This window comes from Thrips palmi, unplaced genomic scaffold (genome assembly GCF_012932325.1).
Source record: "Thrips palmi isolate BJ-2018 unplaced genomic scaffold, TpBJ-2018v1 HiC_scaffold_7, whole genome shotgun sequence".
NCBI classification, from domain to species: Eukaryota; Metazoa; Arthropoda; class Insecta; order Thysanoptera; family Thripidae; genus Thrips; species Thrips palmi.
In genome coordinates, this window is record NW_023144634.1 from 11,308,969 (window position 1) to 11,323,600 (window position 14,632).

General features: G+C 58.8%; 2 protein-coding genes across 6 annotated transcripts in view; one reads left to right on the top strand and one right to left on the bottom strand.

The window, feature by feature from the left end:
* The first annotated feature begins 293 nt into the window (after positions 1-293).
* LOC117652228 lies at positions 294-2,591 on the top strand. The gene is made up of 4 exons (XM_034396968.1): positions 294-561; positions 695-891; positions 2,128-2,259; positions 2,342-2,591. Exons 1-4 carry the CDS (start codon positions 294-296, stop codon positions 2,390-2,392), a joined length of 648 nt encoding a protein of 215 aa, XP_034252859.1. The 3' UTR covers positions 2,393-2,591.
* A 139-nt stretch (positions 2,592-2,730) lies between these two features.
* Positions 2,731-14,632, bottom strand: part of LOC117652389 (muscarinic acetylcholine receptor DM1) — a 56,225-nt gene continuing 44,323 nt past the window's right edge. The window contains exons 4-9 of one of the 5 annotated variants that reach the window (XM_034397251.1): positions 12,174-12,453; positions 11,339-11,459; positions 8,413-8,724; positions 7,537-7,572; positions 7,027-7,271; positions 2,731-6,938 (exon numbers count right to left, since the gene is read on the bottom strand). In XM_034397251.1, coding sequence (XP_034253142.1) covers positions 6,572-6,938; positions 7,027-7,271; positions 7,537-7,572; positions 8,413-8,724; positions 11,339-11,459; positions 12,174-12,453 — 1,361 coding nt within the window. In that variant the 3' untranslated portion in view covers positions 2,731-6,571. Of the gene's footprint in view, positions 6,939-7,026; positions 7,272-7,536; positions 7,573-8,412; positions 8,725-11,338; positions 11,478-12,173; positions 12,454-14,632 lie in introns of all 5 variants that reach the window. The other 4 variants (XM_034397250.1, XM_034397249.1, XM_034397254.1 and 1 more) reach the window with 4 other exon arrangements.

Sequence of the window (14,632 nt, forward strand, 5' to 3'; positions counted from 1 at the left end):
CGTCAGCAACAAGTTGGAGTTATGGGATTTGAGAATGTGTGTGTGTGTGAGTGTGTGTGCGTGTGTGAGTGCCCCTGTGTTGGTGTGAGTGGGCGTGGGCGCGTCCAAGGCGCGCCGATCGGTCGAAAGGTCAGGCCGTTCAGCCGGTTCAGTGGGAAACCCCCGCCGGCCGGCCTGGCCTGACTCACTATGTGGACTGCGAGCCAAGCGGCAGCCAGCCGTATTGTTTTTGTTTTTGTTCGGTTGCAGGAGCGGCGCCGCGGCTAGGCCGCGCTAGGCCGGGCTAGGCCGGCATGGGGTGCGGCTCGTCCAAGGGCTCGGTGGTGCCGCTGGAGGGGGGCTTGACCGGCAACGGCGTCGCCCCGCACGCCCCGCACGGCCCGCACGGCCTGCCCAGCGCGCGCGTCCCCGGTAGCGGCCAGTCCCGGGGCCCGTCGCGGGGCCCGTCGCGGGGCGCGGCCAGCCGCAGGGCCTCGCTGGCCCCCGCCATCGTGGGCAAGGACCCCCCGGAGGAGGACCTCCCCAAGGAGCTGCCCGAACTCAGAGAGATCGTCCGCGCTGGTGGGTGCACGCTCAGATTCGTACCTGGAAACGCGCCAACGCGCGTGGAATCCTGGAAAAACTTGTGCCAGCACGCGCTTTGGTGTGTGCGAGCGGTGGACTGGATGGCGCGTTTGCTGCCTTTGCGTTGCAGCGGGCGGCAAGGCCATGGCCTTCGAGGTGCCGCTGTCGGACCTCCCCGCCGACGGCGAGGACGGCGCGCCCCGAGAGTCGCGGCGGCCTCCGCGACGCCTGCAGCGCCTGGAGGACGCGCCGGTGCCGCCGTCGCAGCGGCTCACGCACCGCCTGCTGGACGAGCGGCAGGAAGCGGCGGAGGAGCGCCGCTCCCAGGTCAGTCTGCATTCACAGTGTGGCCAACGTGGAAGGGAAAAGGCACCACGAGCAGGTGCCGATAGGGTGGGGGGGCATTTGTCTTGAAAAGGAAGTGAAACTTTGCCTTGTAAGTAGGCAAAGAGTGCTGCTACTTTGCACTGGCGAGTGCCAGTGCAGGCGAGCTTGAGTCGCCCCCGAAACGGCATACGATCATGTGTGTCTGCCTTTGTGGTAATGGTGCATGCTGCCCGTATGTCTGTCCCCCTGCCTGCCGACAGCCTGCGGCCCGTGTTGCATGTCCCTCTTCTGTCCACTGCGCTCCCTCCCTGCGCCGCTCGGCGGCGGGGACTGTGAGTTTCCGCTTCGCTCTGTCCGAGCAGTCGGTCCGACTGTTTTGTCCGCTGTTCCGCCTGTCTGTCCGCCTGTCTGTCCGCCTGTCTGTCCGCCTGTCTGTCCGACTGCATGTCTGTCCGACTGCATGTCTGTCCGACTGCATGTCTGTCCGACTGCATGTCTGTCCGTCTCCAGTCCTACTCTGACCCCGCCCTATCTCACTCTCACACAGCAGCAGCGTCGGAGGGGGCTCGGGATAGTGCGTCTGAGAGATGAGCTGACTGCAGGCAAATACTGGTCTGTGTGTGTGTTTATGTGAGTGTGTCGCCCCGTCTCCACCTGCACGTGACGGGAGGGGGAAGGGGGTGGGGGTGGCCCAGGGACGCGGCAGAGGCCCCATCTCAAGAATAACGCGTACGCGCCTGGAGGTTCCGAGCCCCCCGAGCCCCCGAGCCCCCCGAAGTCGGCGCACACGTACGGGGCGGGGTGGGGCCCGCTCCGGGGCAAGGTGTTGGTGGAGTTTATGGCCGGGGCGTTGCGCGCGACACGGCGGCGCGGCAGGCGCGCCAACAGAGGGACTAAGACAGTGGGAATGCCGAGCTGAGGGAATAAAGCATTCTCCACTCAGACGGAAAATGATAATGGAGGAGGGGGGGGGGGCTGGAAAACTCGACTGCGGGGGCAAAAAAGGAGGAATTTTAGCGATGGTGTCCCCTTTCCCCCTCCGGCCCGCGCCAATCTCTGTCGGAATCTGGATGTAAAGTGCAAGACGGATGCACCGCACGCAGACAGTGTCTTTATCAACGTCTCCACGGCTTCTCCCCCTCCAACCAACCCGCCTCTTTTGCAGTGCAGGGGCACTCTAAAAAATTGACACGTTTGTTGGTGGTCTTCGACTTGTTTGTTTCTTTTTTTTTTCAGATCCTGTCGCAGCGAGTGCAGTCTGCGCAGCCGCGCGCCCCGAAGCGGCGGGGCCGCGACGCGGACGCGGACAACGGCCTCAACTCCAGCGGCTCCTACATCGACTCGCTGGCCAACAGCAGGGACAGCAGGGTGCGTCCGTCTCTCTCACACTCACGGGCGTGCAGTAGGGGTGCGGGAGAGACACGCTCTTCACTCACTTTTTCCTTTCCAGAACGGCGAGTTCCGAGAGATGCTGGCGGGCAGGCACTTCCCCGGAGCGTGAACCATGGCCGCGAGGCCACGGCCAGGACGTGCGTGCGAGGCACTGTAAGGTGCAGGGACCAAAAAAGAACCCAAGCTTTCCAAGTTTTACCTTATCTTTATTAGGACTCTCCATACTGATAGAAATATTTTTGTTATTTTGTAGAAGTTTGCTTTAGGAAGGAACTAGGAAGGAAGTGATAAAATAGCTTTGTTATTATTCTTGCCGTTTTGTCTTTGCACCGAAGGTTAGGTTAATTGGTCTGATGTGTTAGACCATTTTTTTCACGTCGAGTTGACGTAGTCTTAAAATCTTATAAAGAGTACAGGTGGTTTTAATTAAATTGATAATTAGTAAAGTCTATGTAAAAAACAACATTTTTATTCACATAATATTTAATACAAATGTCGGTTTACTTTCATGCACTGACTGCTTTAGTACTGCAAGGATTATCTTAAATAAAACTTTGGCAGCAGATCACACAACATTGATTTTCAAGTTACATGGTTCTCCATGGTCACAAAATAGTTTTGAGCCCCGATGAAACTTGAGCAAAAGTTGCACTTTTCATCGGGAGAAGAAGTCTCTTCCGCCTCATTCCACTTTAAGATGAATAAAAATGAGGACCTGTGGAGGAATCAAACTTACAATAGCGATTAAAAACGGGTGAAACAGATGAAATATTTAAATGGAAAAACACATCTTCAAATGAAAATAGACTATTTTAAATTCATGAAAGTTATTTTTGATTTAGGACAACATTAAGAATTATGTCAAGGGGTTCACTGGCTTAAAAGGTGGTACCTAATGACACATAACATCGAAACTTGTGCGACAACGCATTGTTTATCTTTAACACAATTCTCTTATATCTAATGGAAGTATAAGTGCTATGCTTTATCTCAGACCACTGCAGTAACATGTCACCACCACAACCATCTTAACAATATTCTTTAGTCTTACTAGTCTTGTGGATTCTTTGCGATGGAGCTCTGCACTCAAATCCCTCTACATTAGTCAATACTGGTGGTGACTCATCAATCGCCAGTCTCCATACTCAACGCTTTTCTACGGAGGAGCCACAGAGAAATTAAAGAACAAGTATTTAGTCGAGATCACATCATGATGAACATAGGAGAAAAGAGGTACTTAGAGGCTAAACACTTAGGAATCGCTTCCGTCGCCCAATTGGGAAAAGAAACTAAAATATTTAAATAAGTGTGGTTGTATCACAGTGCCAACTTAAGTCATTCTGAGAACTCAGTCACACAGGCAAGCTTCACGGCCACACGAAACAGAAACATTTTCACAGAAACACATTAAAAGCCCTCATCTTCGACTCTAGCTTTCGGGAGATAGGACTGAAACGGATAGAGATGAAAAACATTCTCAAATTAGAAAAATGCTATTATTTCCCCAATACAAAATTTGAAAGGCTAGCTAGATGTTTGGAGGAAGGAGGTAGTTTGGAGTGCCTAACGCTATAACGAAGAATGTAAACACGAGGCATCGACCTCGGCCTCGACACCGTGGTGACACCGTGGTGACACAGTAGCACGCACAGGCCTCGCCAGAAAGACCCAGCAGTGGACAAGGGGGTCTCTCCTAGGAACACTAGTCGCTACGGAGTGATGTGCCGCCACACACACACACACACACATTCACGCGCATTCACATACACAACAAACGCACTCACACAACGCAGGCACACGCACACTGACAGCGCACAAAGAAAGGGATTAACAAACACCGACTAGACGCATCTACACACTTAAATGCTGGCGGACAAGTCCTTTTTTCCATTTATTGTTCTTTGTTCATCGACAAGGCTTAAAGGAAGGGAGGGACGGCCCTGCCGGTCCCAAGGCCCAGGCCAAGGCCCAGGCCGCCCAGGCCTATGGCGCCTATGGCAGTTGAGCTGGAGGCGGCCCGCCGCCCTAGCCTCACTCCATTCAAACAAAAACAACAAGCCCGGGGGCGACTAAACTGTGCATTCCCTCCGAGCGTCAAAACATCCCCATCAAAGTAGATGGGGTCGCGGCCGTGTCCAGTAAGTTGGTTGCTCGGGCCTGCTGCCCCGGACTTTGCCCTGATCAACCCGCGGGGCCTTGAGGCGCCCCTTGCGGCGCGCCGTGGGCCTGCACACTGTGGAGCAGTCCGAGGCAGTCCGCCCGAGAACGCGCGCATCACCTGCAGAGTGACTCCGAACACCGATCCCGTTTCTCTGTCCCTCTTCGCACTCATGGGGCGTTCCGGGTGGGTGCGAGAGAGACAGAGCGACGGAACGTTGCGAAGAATCAGTCTGCTGGGATGGGTGGACCGTCATGGGCGCCGTGGGCCGGGACCAACGATCCAGCACTGGCCCGGCCGCCCGGCCCCGAAGCCACTCCACGCCTCGGCAAGCACAAGCAGAAACACACAGGTACAAATAATATAATTAAGTCTACGTCACATTGAATCCAAGTCTATGCCACAGTAAAAAACGCTAAAAATGTCGCGCCACTGCGTCGGTTAATGAAACTAGTCACACACTCATTATAATGGTATAATGCTATTTAAAGCGTACAGGAGCGGGTATCGACAAGTCTGAAAATTTGGAAGGGGGCACGCGTTAAAACACCGAAAGAAGTAAGATAAGTCTCTTCTATTACGATATCTGACTGCTGCACCTAATACCTTTATAAACATTAACACTAAGAAGGCATTAGTGTTTACCTACGCTACAAAATGCTTGCACAAATTTTGAGCGCAAGTTAAACCACCGCTTTATGTCAGACAGAATGCTATGACGAGGTACACTCCTGCATGAGAAGCTCTGAATAAGAAAAGCCACAGTCCAAACCAGACACCCCACAAGTTGGGTAACAGGCGAGAGGTGCCTTCAGTACCGTCCGCTTCCCCAAAAAAAGAAACTGAAATTTTTGAAACTTTTTTTAGATGCTAGGGTTTCGCCCTGAAGTAAAACAATTACAAAACATACATTATGTATGTTCACGTTCCGACAGTAAATACGCGAGTTTTTATCATGCGGCTTCTCAACGCCCCAGTAAAAATAGCGATATCTTTAATCAGTTAGTTATTAGTCATCATGAAATTGAAACAAAGGAAACAACAACATCAACAACAAAAACACAAGCGAATGACGTTTGGCATTGGTCAAATGTTTTCATTATTGTGCCAGTCAGGAAAACGCTCACAACCGCTGTATTGCTGAACAGACTTTTAAAGTGGTTGGTGCCGGCGCTGGGGTGCCCCGTCCCTCACAGGCCGCACAGGCGGGCTTCTTCAGTCAGCGACTAAGATCTCAACGGCGTCTCCCAGTCGGCCAGTCAGCCTCCGTGGCCGACGTGATTGTCAAGTTGAGCCGCGGAGGGACGCGGGGACACCCAGGCTCTCGTCGCAAGCACTCCCACGCCAAATAAAAACACGTAGTACCCTATGGTGCCCATGGGGCCGCCCCGTCCCGTCTCTCAATTTGAGCTCATGGATCTCTTTTCCATATATTAGAACTAGACACTTAGGATTACTGATAGGTAGATTACGTTTACATATATGTACGTATACATATACGAATAGCACACGTTGATTCATTTTTGCACTGTCGGGCAGCGTCTCTCTGGAAGCACACTTCACTGCAAGGGGTTTATTCGCTCTCGCCACACAAACAACAGGACGCAGGCCTTCCCGGCTCTGCTGCCTTCACTCATCGGGTTCGCTCCGTCGAGTTGATGTTTCAACTAACTCGGTGCCGCGGCGCGGCCGCCCGGGTATCCGCAGGGGTGGGGGGTTATCGTGAGAAAAGTCGTGAAAGAGTGGAAAAAAGAGAAAAAAGATTGAAAGCGACAATAAGGCCGGGCCGAGCCCGGCGTACAAGCATGGGCACTTCTAGAAAGAGCACAAACATTGTAACCCCTCCGAACCCCGAACGCCACCCACGCCGCGGAGAACGAACCCGCGCTCGAGGCGCGCGCGGTTCAAACCTTAAAACCCCGGCTCGATGAGAAAACTTGTACCAAGCTGAATCGGCGCGAGGTTTCTCACCGGGCCGGGGGTTCGACTCCCGCCGGAGTCACGCGCGCCGCCTCGGCCTACGCAACGCGCGGTCGACCTAACCTAGAAATCGTTGAGGTTGAGGTCGCCGTTGGCGCGCTGCGCTGAGTTGAAGGCCGCCCCGTTGTTGTTGCGGGCGAGAGCGGGACCTCAGTTGTAGAAGCCGCGGTTCATAGCAGTGCGGCTGCGGGTGTGCCACTTGCACTTGAGGATGCGCACGTAGGTCCTGCGGAAGGACGCGTTGCACAGCGCGTAGCACATGGGGTTGATGGTGCTGTTGATGTAGCACAGGTAGTAGAAGAAGTCCCACAGGCCGGGCGGGATGCAGTCCGTGCACGCCGTCAGCGGCTTGAGCAGCACCAAGATGTTGTACGGCGTCCAGGTGAGGATGAAGGTGAGCAGGATGGCGCACAGCGTCTTGGCGGCCTTCTTCTCGGCCTTCTTCTCCTGCGTCTTCTTCTTCTTCTTGACGGCCTGCGCCTTGCCCGCGCCCAGGTTGGACAGGATCGCCCGCGACCTGCCGAGCAAGAGTGAGCGGTTAAACCATGGACAGTCGGCCTGACGCGGACGTCGACGCGGTGTCGGCCAGACGGCAGGCGGCTTACCCTGAGGTGGCGCCCGAGCCCAGCTTGGGGACGCTCTTGGCGTTGAGCGGCATCCGGACGTCCGGGATGTGCGAGGGCCGGCGCACGGCCGAGTAGTACGAGTCGCGCTCCGACAGGCGGCCCGTGGTCGTCTGCATGGAGTGCGGCAGCAGGTCCGACAGCGGCACGTCCTCGGTGATCATCTTGATGGAGGGCGCCGAGTCCTCGGCCGTCTCGGGCGGCAGGCGGATCAGGATGGTGTACACCTGCGACACCAACACCAGGGGGCCGTTAGCCACGTCAGCGAGGGCCCGGGTTCGACTACCAGCACGTGCATCACGCACAATCATCAATCATTCTTTTTTCCCGTTCCCCCGCGCCCTGCAGGGCCCTGGCACTCCAAGCTCGTCGCAGAAAAATCAAGTTGTGCTTTTATTGTTTTTTTTTTGTGGCCGAATGAGTGCTACGCCACTGGCTACGCCCGCCCGCCTCGCGCTGGCCCGAAGGCTCGCCCGAAGGCGGGATACTTACCGACCCAGGGGCTGGATCATGGATCCGATGGCCAACCTGGAGGAAACAAGCAAACATTTCCACAGTTATGGAGATGGATTCCGCTGTGCGCGCGCTTGCACTGCCCTCGCATTCACAAATACTTGACAAAAGGTTAAAAAATAATTTCTGAACCGACAGAGAGAAACAAAAAGAGAGGCAGTGTTGTGTTGTGAAGCAGCAAATCCATTTCTCAGCCCTTCTCAAAAAGGCGCACCCAATTCCTTCCGCCTGTCAGGTTCGGAGAAACACCAGACGCAAGATCGCCATCGGCGTACCACACACTCAAAGGGTTTTTCATTCTGCCATGGTGTGAGAGGAAAGAAGAAGAAGAGGAATAAGAAGAAGAGGTAGAAGAGGAGGAAGAAGAAGAAGAAGCATGGAAAGTGAGTAATGAGAAAGAGAAAGGTCATTTTTAAGATTGCGAGACAGGAGCAAGCGGCGAAGCGAGGCGAAGCGAGGCCAAGCCTGCGGGGAGCGCGGGAAGCCTCGCCAGCACGTCACCAAAGCCATAACCGGGAAAGGGGGCGACAAGCCGCAAGCGCGGGGAGAGCGAAGTCAAGTTGAGCCAAAATGAGATCGCTCCTCCCCGAGCTTGCCGCTTATTGCGACTAGTAGTAGAAGGTGATGATGATGTCCATGACGCGAGGCGAGCATGCTGTGTGAGGCGGGGAACGTCCAGCCAGCCAGTGCCGAGGCGCCGAGGCCAGGGGGCGTCAAACCAGGTGGCAACCCTACACTGCGTCAGCCGAGGTGGCAACCCTGACTTGCGTCATCAGTGCCCTCGGTCGGCAGTAACCATGCGGCCAGTCCGGTGGCAACCTGTGGGCCGCGCGGTGGCAACCCTGCACTGCTCACCCCGCTCACCGAGTCCGTGGACAGCGACCGGTTGGCCAGCCTGGAGGCCGGCGGCAGCGAGCGCGTCTCCCGCTCCGCCACTGCCGAGATGGAGTTGACGGGGTGGTCTCGGCGCAGCGGGTCCCGGATCACGTTGAGCGAGGTGCAGCGCGACACGGAGCTCTGCAGCGGTGTCTCCACCGAGACGGGCGTGGCGTAGCCCATGTCGCTGGGCGTGTCCTCGCAGTCCTCGCCGGGGTCCTCGCGTCCGGAGTGCCACCACGTGATGCAGGCCTGGCGCAGCCACGCCCACGTCAGCGGCCGCGGCTTGGGCTGCAACACAGAGACACTGTAGTGCAGCGCAGCACACTGTAGGGCGGGCTGGAACACGGAGACACTGTAGGGCGAGCTGCAACACGGAGACACTGTAGGGCGAGCTGCAACACGGAGACACTGTAGGGCGAGCTGCAACACGGAGACACTGTAGGGCGAGCTGCAACACGAGACACTGTAGGGCGCGTTGTTGGCGGTGTCGCTGCGCGTGCTGGGCTGTGGGCCTGATTACCCGCCGCCCTTGTCATCAGGGCTGTGCTCAACACAGTGTGTTGGCTGCCTGCCGTTGGCTGCCGTTGGCTGCAGTCCATTGTGTGCGTCCAACGGGCTGAATGTATCAGCGTGCACCATCCCTGCCTAGGCCCTGCCTAGGCCCTGCCCCTCCCGGCGTCACTCTGTCGACGTCGTCCCCTGCCCCCTCTCCTTCCTTTCCGACCCATTCCGACCCATTCCGACCCCGCCGGCCTCGCCGACCCGTCCACGCGCCGCGCCGCGTCCCCACTCAAAGCGCAAAGCGCATGACAGATTTACGGGAAAGGGGAATGCAAGGCTGCAGCGCGAGGCAAGGCCGGCCTGGCTGCGCCTGACTGGGACGGGCAGCATGCAGCAGACTGAGAGTCGCTGTCGTCGCTCTGTTTCTCTCGCACCTATAGGGGGCGCCCCATGAGTGCGAGGGAGACAGCGACGAAAACGGCCCTCGAAATGAGTCTGCAGGCAGCCGGGCGCCATTCGCTCATTCCGCGCGCTCCAGCGCCGCCAACGTGCCGCAACGTGCCGCGCGGAGTTTCTCGCGACACCGCAAAGAGTTTGGCTGCAGCGGGTTGGTTCCGGCGGTAAAGTCTCCCTCTCGCACTCATGGGGCGACGAATGCGAGCGAGAAAGACCTCCCGCAGCGCACAGTCGGACCAGAAGACCGGTGGAGGCGGCCAAAACTCTAGACGCGTTTTGAGCTCCAGAGTCGCTTAACAGGCCTCGAACCGAGAGTGTGACCCCACCAATGGATTCCTCGTTCGGAGAGCAATCCATTGGTTCGGTCACACGTTCGGTTCGAGTCCCATTCAGTGACTCTGGAGCTCAAAACGCGTCTAGACTTTTGGCCGCCTCCACCGGCCTTCTGGCCCACTGTGCAGCGCTGAGAAAACTGGCCCGGTCCTCCCCGGAGAGGGCACGGTCACAAAGACCCTGGAAGGGGCATCGGAACGAAGCCCATGACGACCTCATTGGGGAGGGGAAGGTGGAGTGTGACAACAAGGGGCCGGCCGAGCAGCCCGCCAGCCCGGCGAGCCACCCTTCGCGTAAAGAACGGCCTGAGGGTCGAGGCCGCCGAGGCTGCCGAGGCCACTGTGCCAATGTGTTCGGGGCGGCCAGGCCGGGCCGGGGCGAGAAGGAGAAAGGAAAGGAGGTGGCGCTCCACGCGCCGCCCCACGCCGCCCCACGCCGCCCCCTCGAGCCAGCCGAAGATATGAATGGCGGCAACGCGGGTGGCTGGAAAAAAAGGGTGCAAACAGGCTGTCCAGCTCGCCTTGCGATCTCCACTGCAATGAAGGCGGCCGTGCGTTCGCCACTGCTCTGCCGCCGCCGTGCCGCCGTGAACCGGGGCTGGAGGTGGCTTGACGCGGCCAACGGCGCCAACGGCCAAATGCAAAAGATTAATAGCCTGTCGAGGGCCTCGGGGCCGTGGGGTCCGGACGGTCCCGGTGCGTGGAGTCACGGCGAGGCACGGCGAGGCGAAGCACCAGGTCGACGCGGCCCTCGGCGTGCCAGGCCTTTTCGGGGCTCGGTGGCGGTAGGGGTGGAGGCGGTGGTTGTCGTAGCGGCAGTGGCGGCGGCGACGGCGCTCTGGGTCCTCCGGGACTCCACCACCCCGCGGAGCCCGGAGAGCACGACGGCGAGGCGCGGCGGGGCGCGGCGCCGAGGCAGGAATACGGTAATGAGGCTTTCCGGCGGCCGGAAATGGCAACAGCGAAACCCAAGACGGTGTGTCGCGCGACCTGGGCCACTCCCCACCCCCAGGCCACCCCCTCGGGGCGCGCAGACCCGCAGTTGCCCCCCCCCTTCGCCGCCACCCGCAGACTAATTCTAATCGGGGCGGCTGTATCGGCAATAAGTCGCTGAAGAAATGAGCCAATTAGCTGTGTTTGTGAGTCGCCTCAATGCCTGCAGTGAGTGGCCGTCGCGGCTGTCGCGGCGCACTCTGTTCCGTTTCCGGCCGCCCCGTTCCCGCCCCGCTTCCGGCCTTTGGAGCACTTGGCGGCACTGTTTTCGCCCGGCTTTGTGTTTCGCTTCGCCCTTTCTGTATCATTTTTGCACGTTTCCTCTCAAGCGAAGGCGGTGGTTTCGAACGAAGGCGCGCATCTCACAAGCGGCGAGAGCGAGCAAGCGGCGCGCGAGATGAATTTAGCCGAGTTAGCCTCGGTTAGGCGGCCGTGCGCAGCGCGCCTTAGCGTCTAGTCTGTTTGCAGCTCGGTCATTCCGAGAGCCGTCTCCGTCGTCTGTCTCTGTCGCACTGGGGGACGCCTGTGAGTGCGAGAGAGACAGAGCGACGAAGACGACTCTCAGAGTCAGCCTGCGGGGTCGCGGTGCTCTATCCGCTGAAATGGAGGAAAATGCTTACCGCTCTGTCCCGGGCGCCCTGCTCGTAGCGGAGGTAGCCGCCTTCCAGGTCGTCGTGGCCGCCGGGGCCGCCAGACTCGGACCGCTGCCGCCTCCAGTCCTCCAAGTCCACGGCCTCGTCGCTGTGAGGGCAGCCCACGCTGCGTTAATAAACAGCCAACGTGAGAAACGAGAAACTTGAAGCCGATCCAAACCCGCGCCGCAATTTTAACACATGACTCGTTTTAGTTCAACTCGTTTTAGCATGAGACATGTGTTGAAATTGTAACGCCAAACTCCTCGGAGACGACGAAGTGAGACCAGTGCAGCGAGTGCTTGACGGCGCGACGGTGGCGGCAAGAAAGTGACGCCCCGCCGTCCAACTTTGGCGACCAACACTCTTTCCCGCTCCTTTTTCCTCAGACGGATCGGGACTTGTCAGGAGGCGGTGCCATAAAGTGTGCCGAAAGTACCCGCATGCGAACGACCTTGACACAGATTCGCTGGTGCCTCGCGGCCCCCGCGGACGCCGCGGGAAGTTCTCCCTGTGGCATTCAGACCGCCACGCCGCGCAGTGGGCCAGAATACCGGTGGAGGCGGTCAAAGTGCCGGACGCGTTTTGAGCTCCAGAGTCGCTAAACAGGACTCGTACCGAACGTGTGACCCCACCATGGATTCCTCGTGCGGAGAGTAATCCATTGGTGGGGTCTCACGTCCGGTTCGAGTCACATTCAGCGACTCTGGAGCTCAAAACGCGTCTAGAGTTTTGGCCGCCTTTGCCGGTCTTGAGGCCCAGCGTGCGCCACCCTCGGCCACCCTCGTCGCGGCAGGCAGGCAGGCAGGCATGCGGCACTAACCTTGAGTTGGACCGCTTGGAGCTGTCCTTCTTGCCGGCCTGCAGGTTCGGCAGGTCCTTCTGCCTCTTCTCCGTCTCCCGCCAGATCCGCCAGTAGAGCCAGCACATGACGGACACGGGCACGTAGAAGGCGGCGATGGCCGTGCCGAACGTGATGTAGTGGTTCGTCTCGATGAACTGGATGTAGCACTCCGTGTCCGGGACCGTGCGCTCGCCCTCGATGTAGGGCCACGAGTAGATCCACGGCGTCCAGAGCAGCAGCGAGATGCCCCACGCGCAGCCTGCCGACCAGAAAAAGGGCACACTGTTAATGGTGCTGTTTCGGCCATGCGGAAACACAACAAACGAGCAGCCGTAAAATAAAAATAAAAAAAGCTTTGATTTTTAATCCGATGCGGCGCCCGTTCCGTTTCCTGAAAAGAACCGCGGCCGTGTTCGGCGCGCACAAAAGCGGGCGGATTACGATGACAAGCCGGATCGGTGCGGAAAAATGGCCGGCCGGCGGAAGGGGGGGGGGAAGGGGGAGGGCTGCCGATAATGTCGCCCTAAACGAGTTTCCGGCGCCTTGTTAATAAGCGCAGTGTTGTCCGCAAAAAGTTGGGCCGACACCCCTCTCCGTGCAAGGCGGCCGCGAGGAGGAGGAAGAAGAGAGGAGAGGGGGAAGACGCCCGCTGCCAACTTTTCGAGGGGTGGGGGAAGGATGGGTGACACCATCAATCAAAACGAAACATGATAGGAGCCGGTCGGCAATAACTGCACTACATGGAGAGACAGCGCTGCGGGGGCGGAGGCTGGAGGCTGAGCCGGGCCATGCAAATGCTTGGTGGGGGCGAGGTTGCCGGCCGGCTCGGACAGGCGCCACCACTGTAAGCCCCTGGATCGGGACTTCTTGGGCCTCTCGATCGCACATGATGACGAAGAAGAGGAGAGTGTGAAAAGGGGAGGCCTTGTTTGCGGCGCGTGGGTGGGCTGCTCACATTGTACGACACGGCGCGTAATGAAGTGAGACAGAGCGAGACAGAGCGAGACAGAGCGAAACGCCCACGCGGCCGGCTGGAGCGCCCCGCCACACCCCGCCCCGCCCCGCCCCGCCCCGCCCCGCCCCGCCCCGCCCCGCCCCGCCCGCCCCGCCCTCCCACCACTGCCACTGCCCACGCACGACAAAGGCAGGGCGGCACGGCCATGTGCTAATGAACCGCTATTGTGCTCTTGGCCAGAATGCAGGCAAAATGCACAATTAAACATGAGGCGGGGCGGGGCGGGGCGGGGTGGGGTGGGTCGTGTTGGGGCGGGGCGCGGTGGGGCGGTGTAAGTCGGTCTGACGAGAGACGAGACCGCCGAGAGGGTACCGCCGTGCCACCGCCGCGGCCGCGCAACAGCAGGGCGAGCAGGGCGAGCAGGACTGCGGAGGGAGAGCGCTGCTTTCAGGCAAAGTGCGCCTCCAATTCTCTGGCGCGCCGGAGAGGCAGCGGCCCGACTCCGCTGCCTCTGTCTCTGTCTCTGTCGCACTCACGGCGCGCACCGGGGCAGGGCTGCGGGAGAGACAGAGAGCGACGACTCCTCTTGGAATCGCTCGGCAGAGGAAGCGCCTTTCTTCCCCCCCCCCCAACCGCTTCCTGGTTCCTCTCTTATTTCCCCCTCGCGCGCGAGGCGTGCCGGCCCATTCAGATTGAGGTCGGCGGGGCTGGCGGGCCGCAGCGGACCGCAGCGAACTGCAATGTGCAGTACAATCGAAAGGCATTGGATGCGCTCACGGAAGGCGTGACGTTATCCTCAGCGTCGCGTGTTGGAAGCACCGCGCCGGGGAAGCCGAGCGGAGGGCCATTGCCATTTCGTGGACCACTGAGTGGCCGGAAGCCCGCGCCATGCCGCCACTTGCCTACCACACACTTCAACAGTGCTGCCAGTAGAGGGGAAAAAATTCCCACAATGCATCAGCGTCCAAAGCGGGATGGCCGACTTAGTCCGCCTACTGAGGCGACATCGCCTTGAACACGGCCCAGGCGGCCTGGAGCTGGCAACCCTTTCAGCACTGGTACACGAGGGGAATTTTCGCCTTCTCTAGTGGCAACACTGGACGGCGAAGCACCAAAAAATACCCGGACCAGCAAACAAATAGCCTCGCCGAAGGAAAGCAAACTTTGCTCCTCTCTGCCTTGCTTGCTCTGGGCTGGGCGTAGACCGTCGAGCATCCATTTCGTTGAGAGTGTGAGAGAGAAGAGATAAACTGGGGTTAAAGTCTTTCCCAGGAGCACGGCGATGCCATCATTGTCATGGAAGAGTCGTGTAACACCGAGCCATATAATACTCTTGTGGAAGAATGTCCGTCTTTTCCGACTAGCTCTCTCCACTCGCTGCGAATCCGCCGAGTCTGCGCTGCGGAGCCTGCAGTGTAGTGGCACGGCGGGCACGGCGGGCACGCACGCGCTGGCTGGCGCCGCTGGCACTGCCGTGGCACCG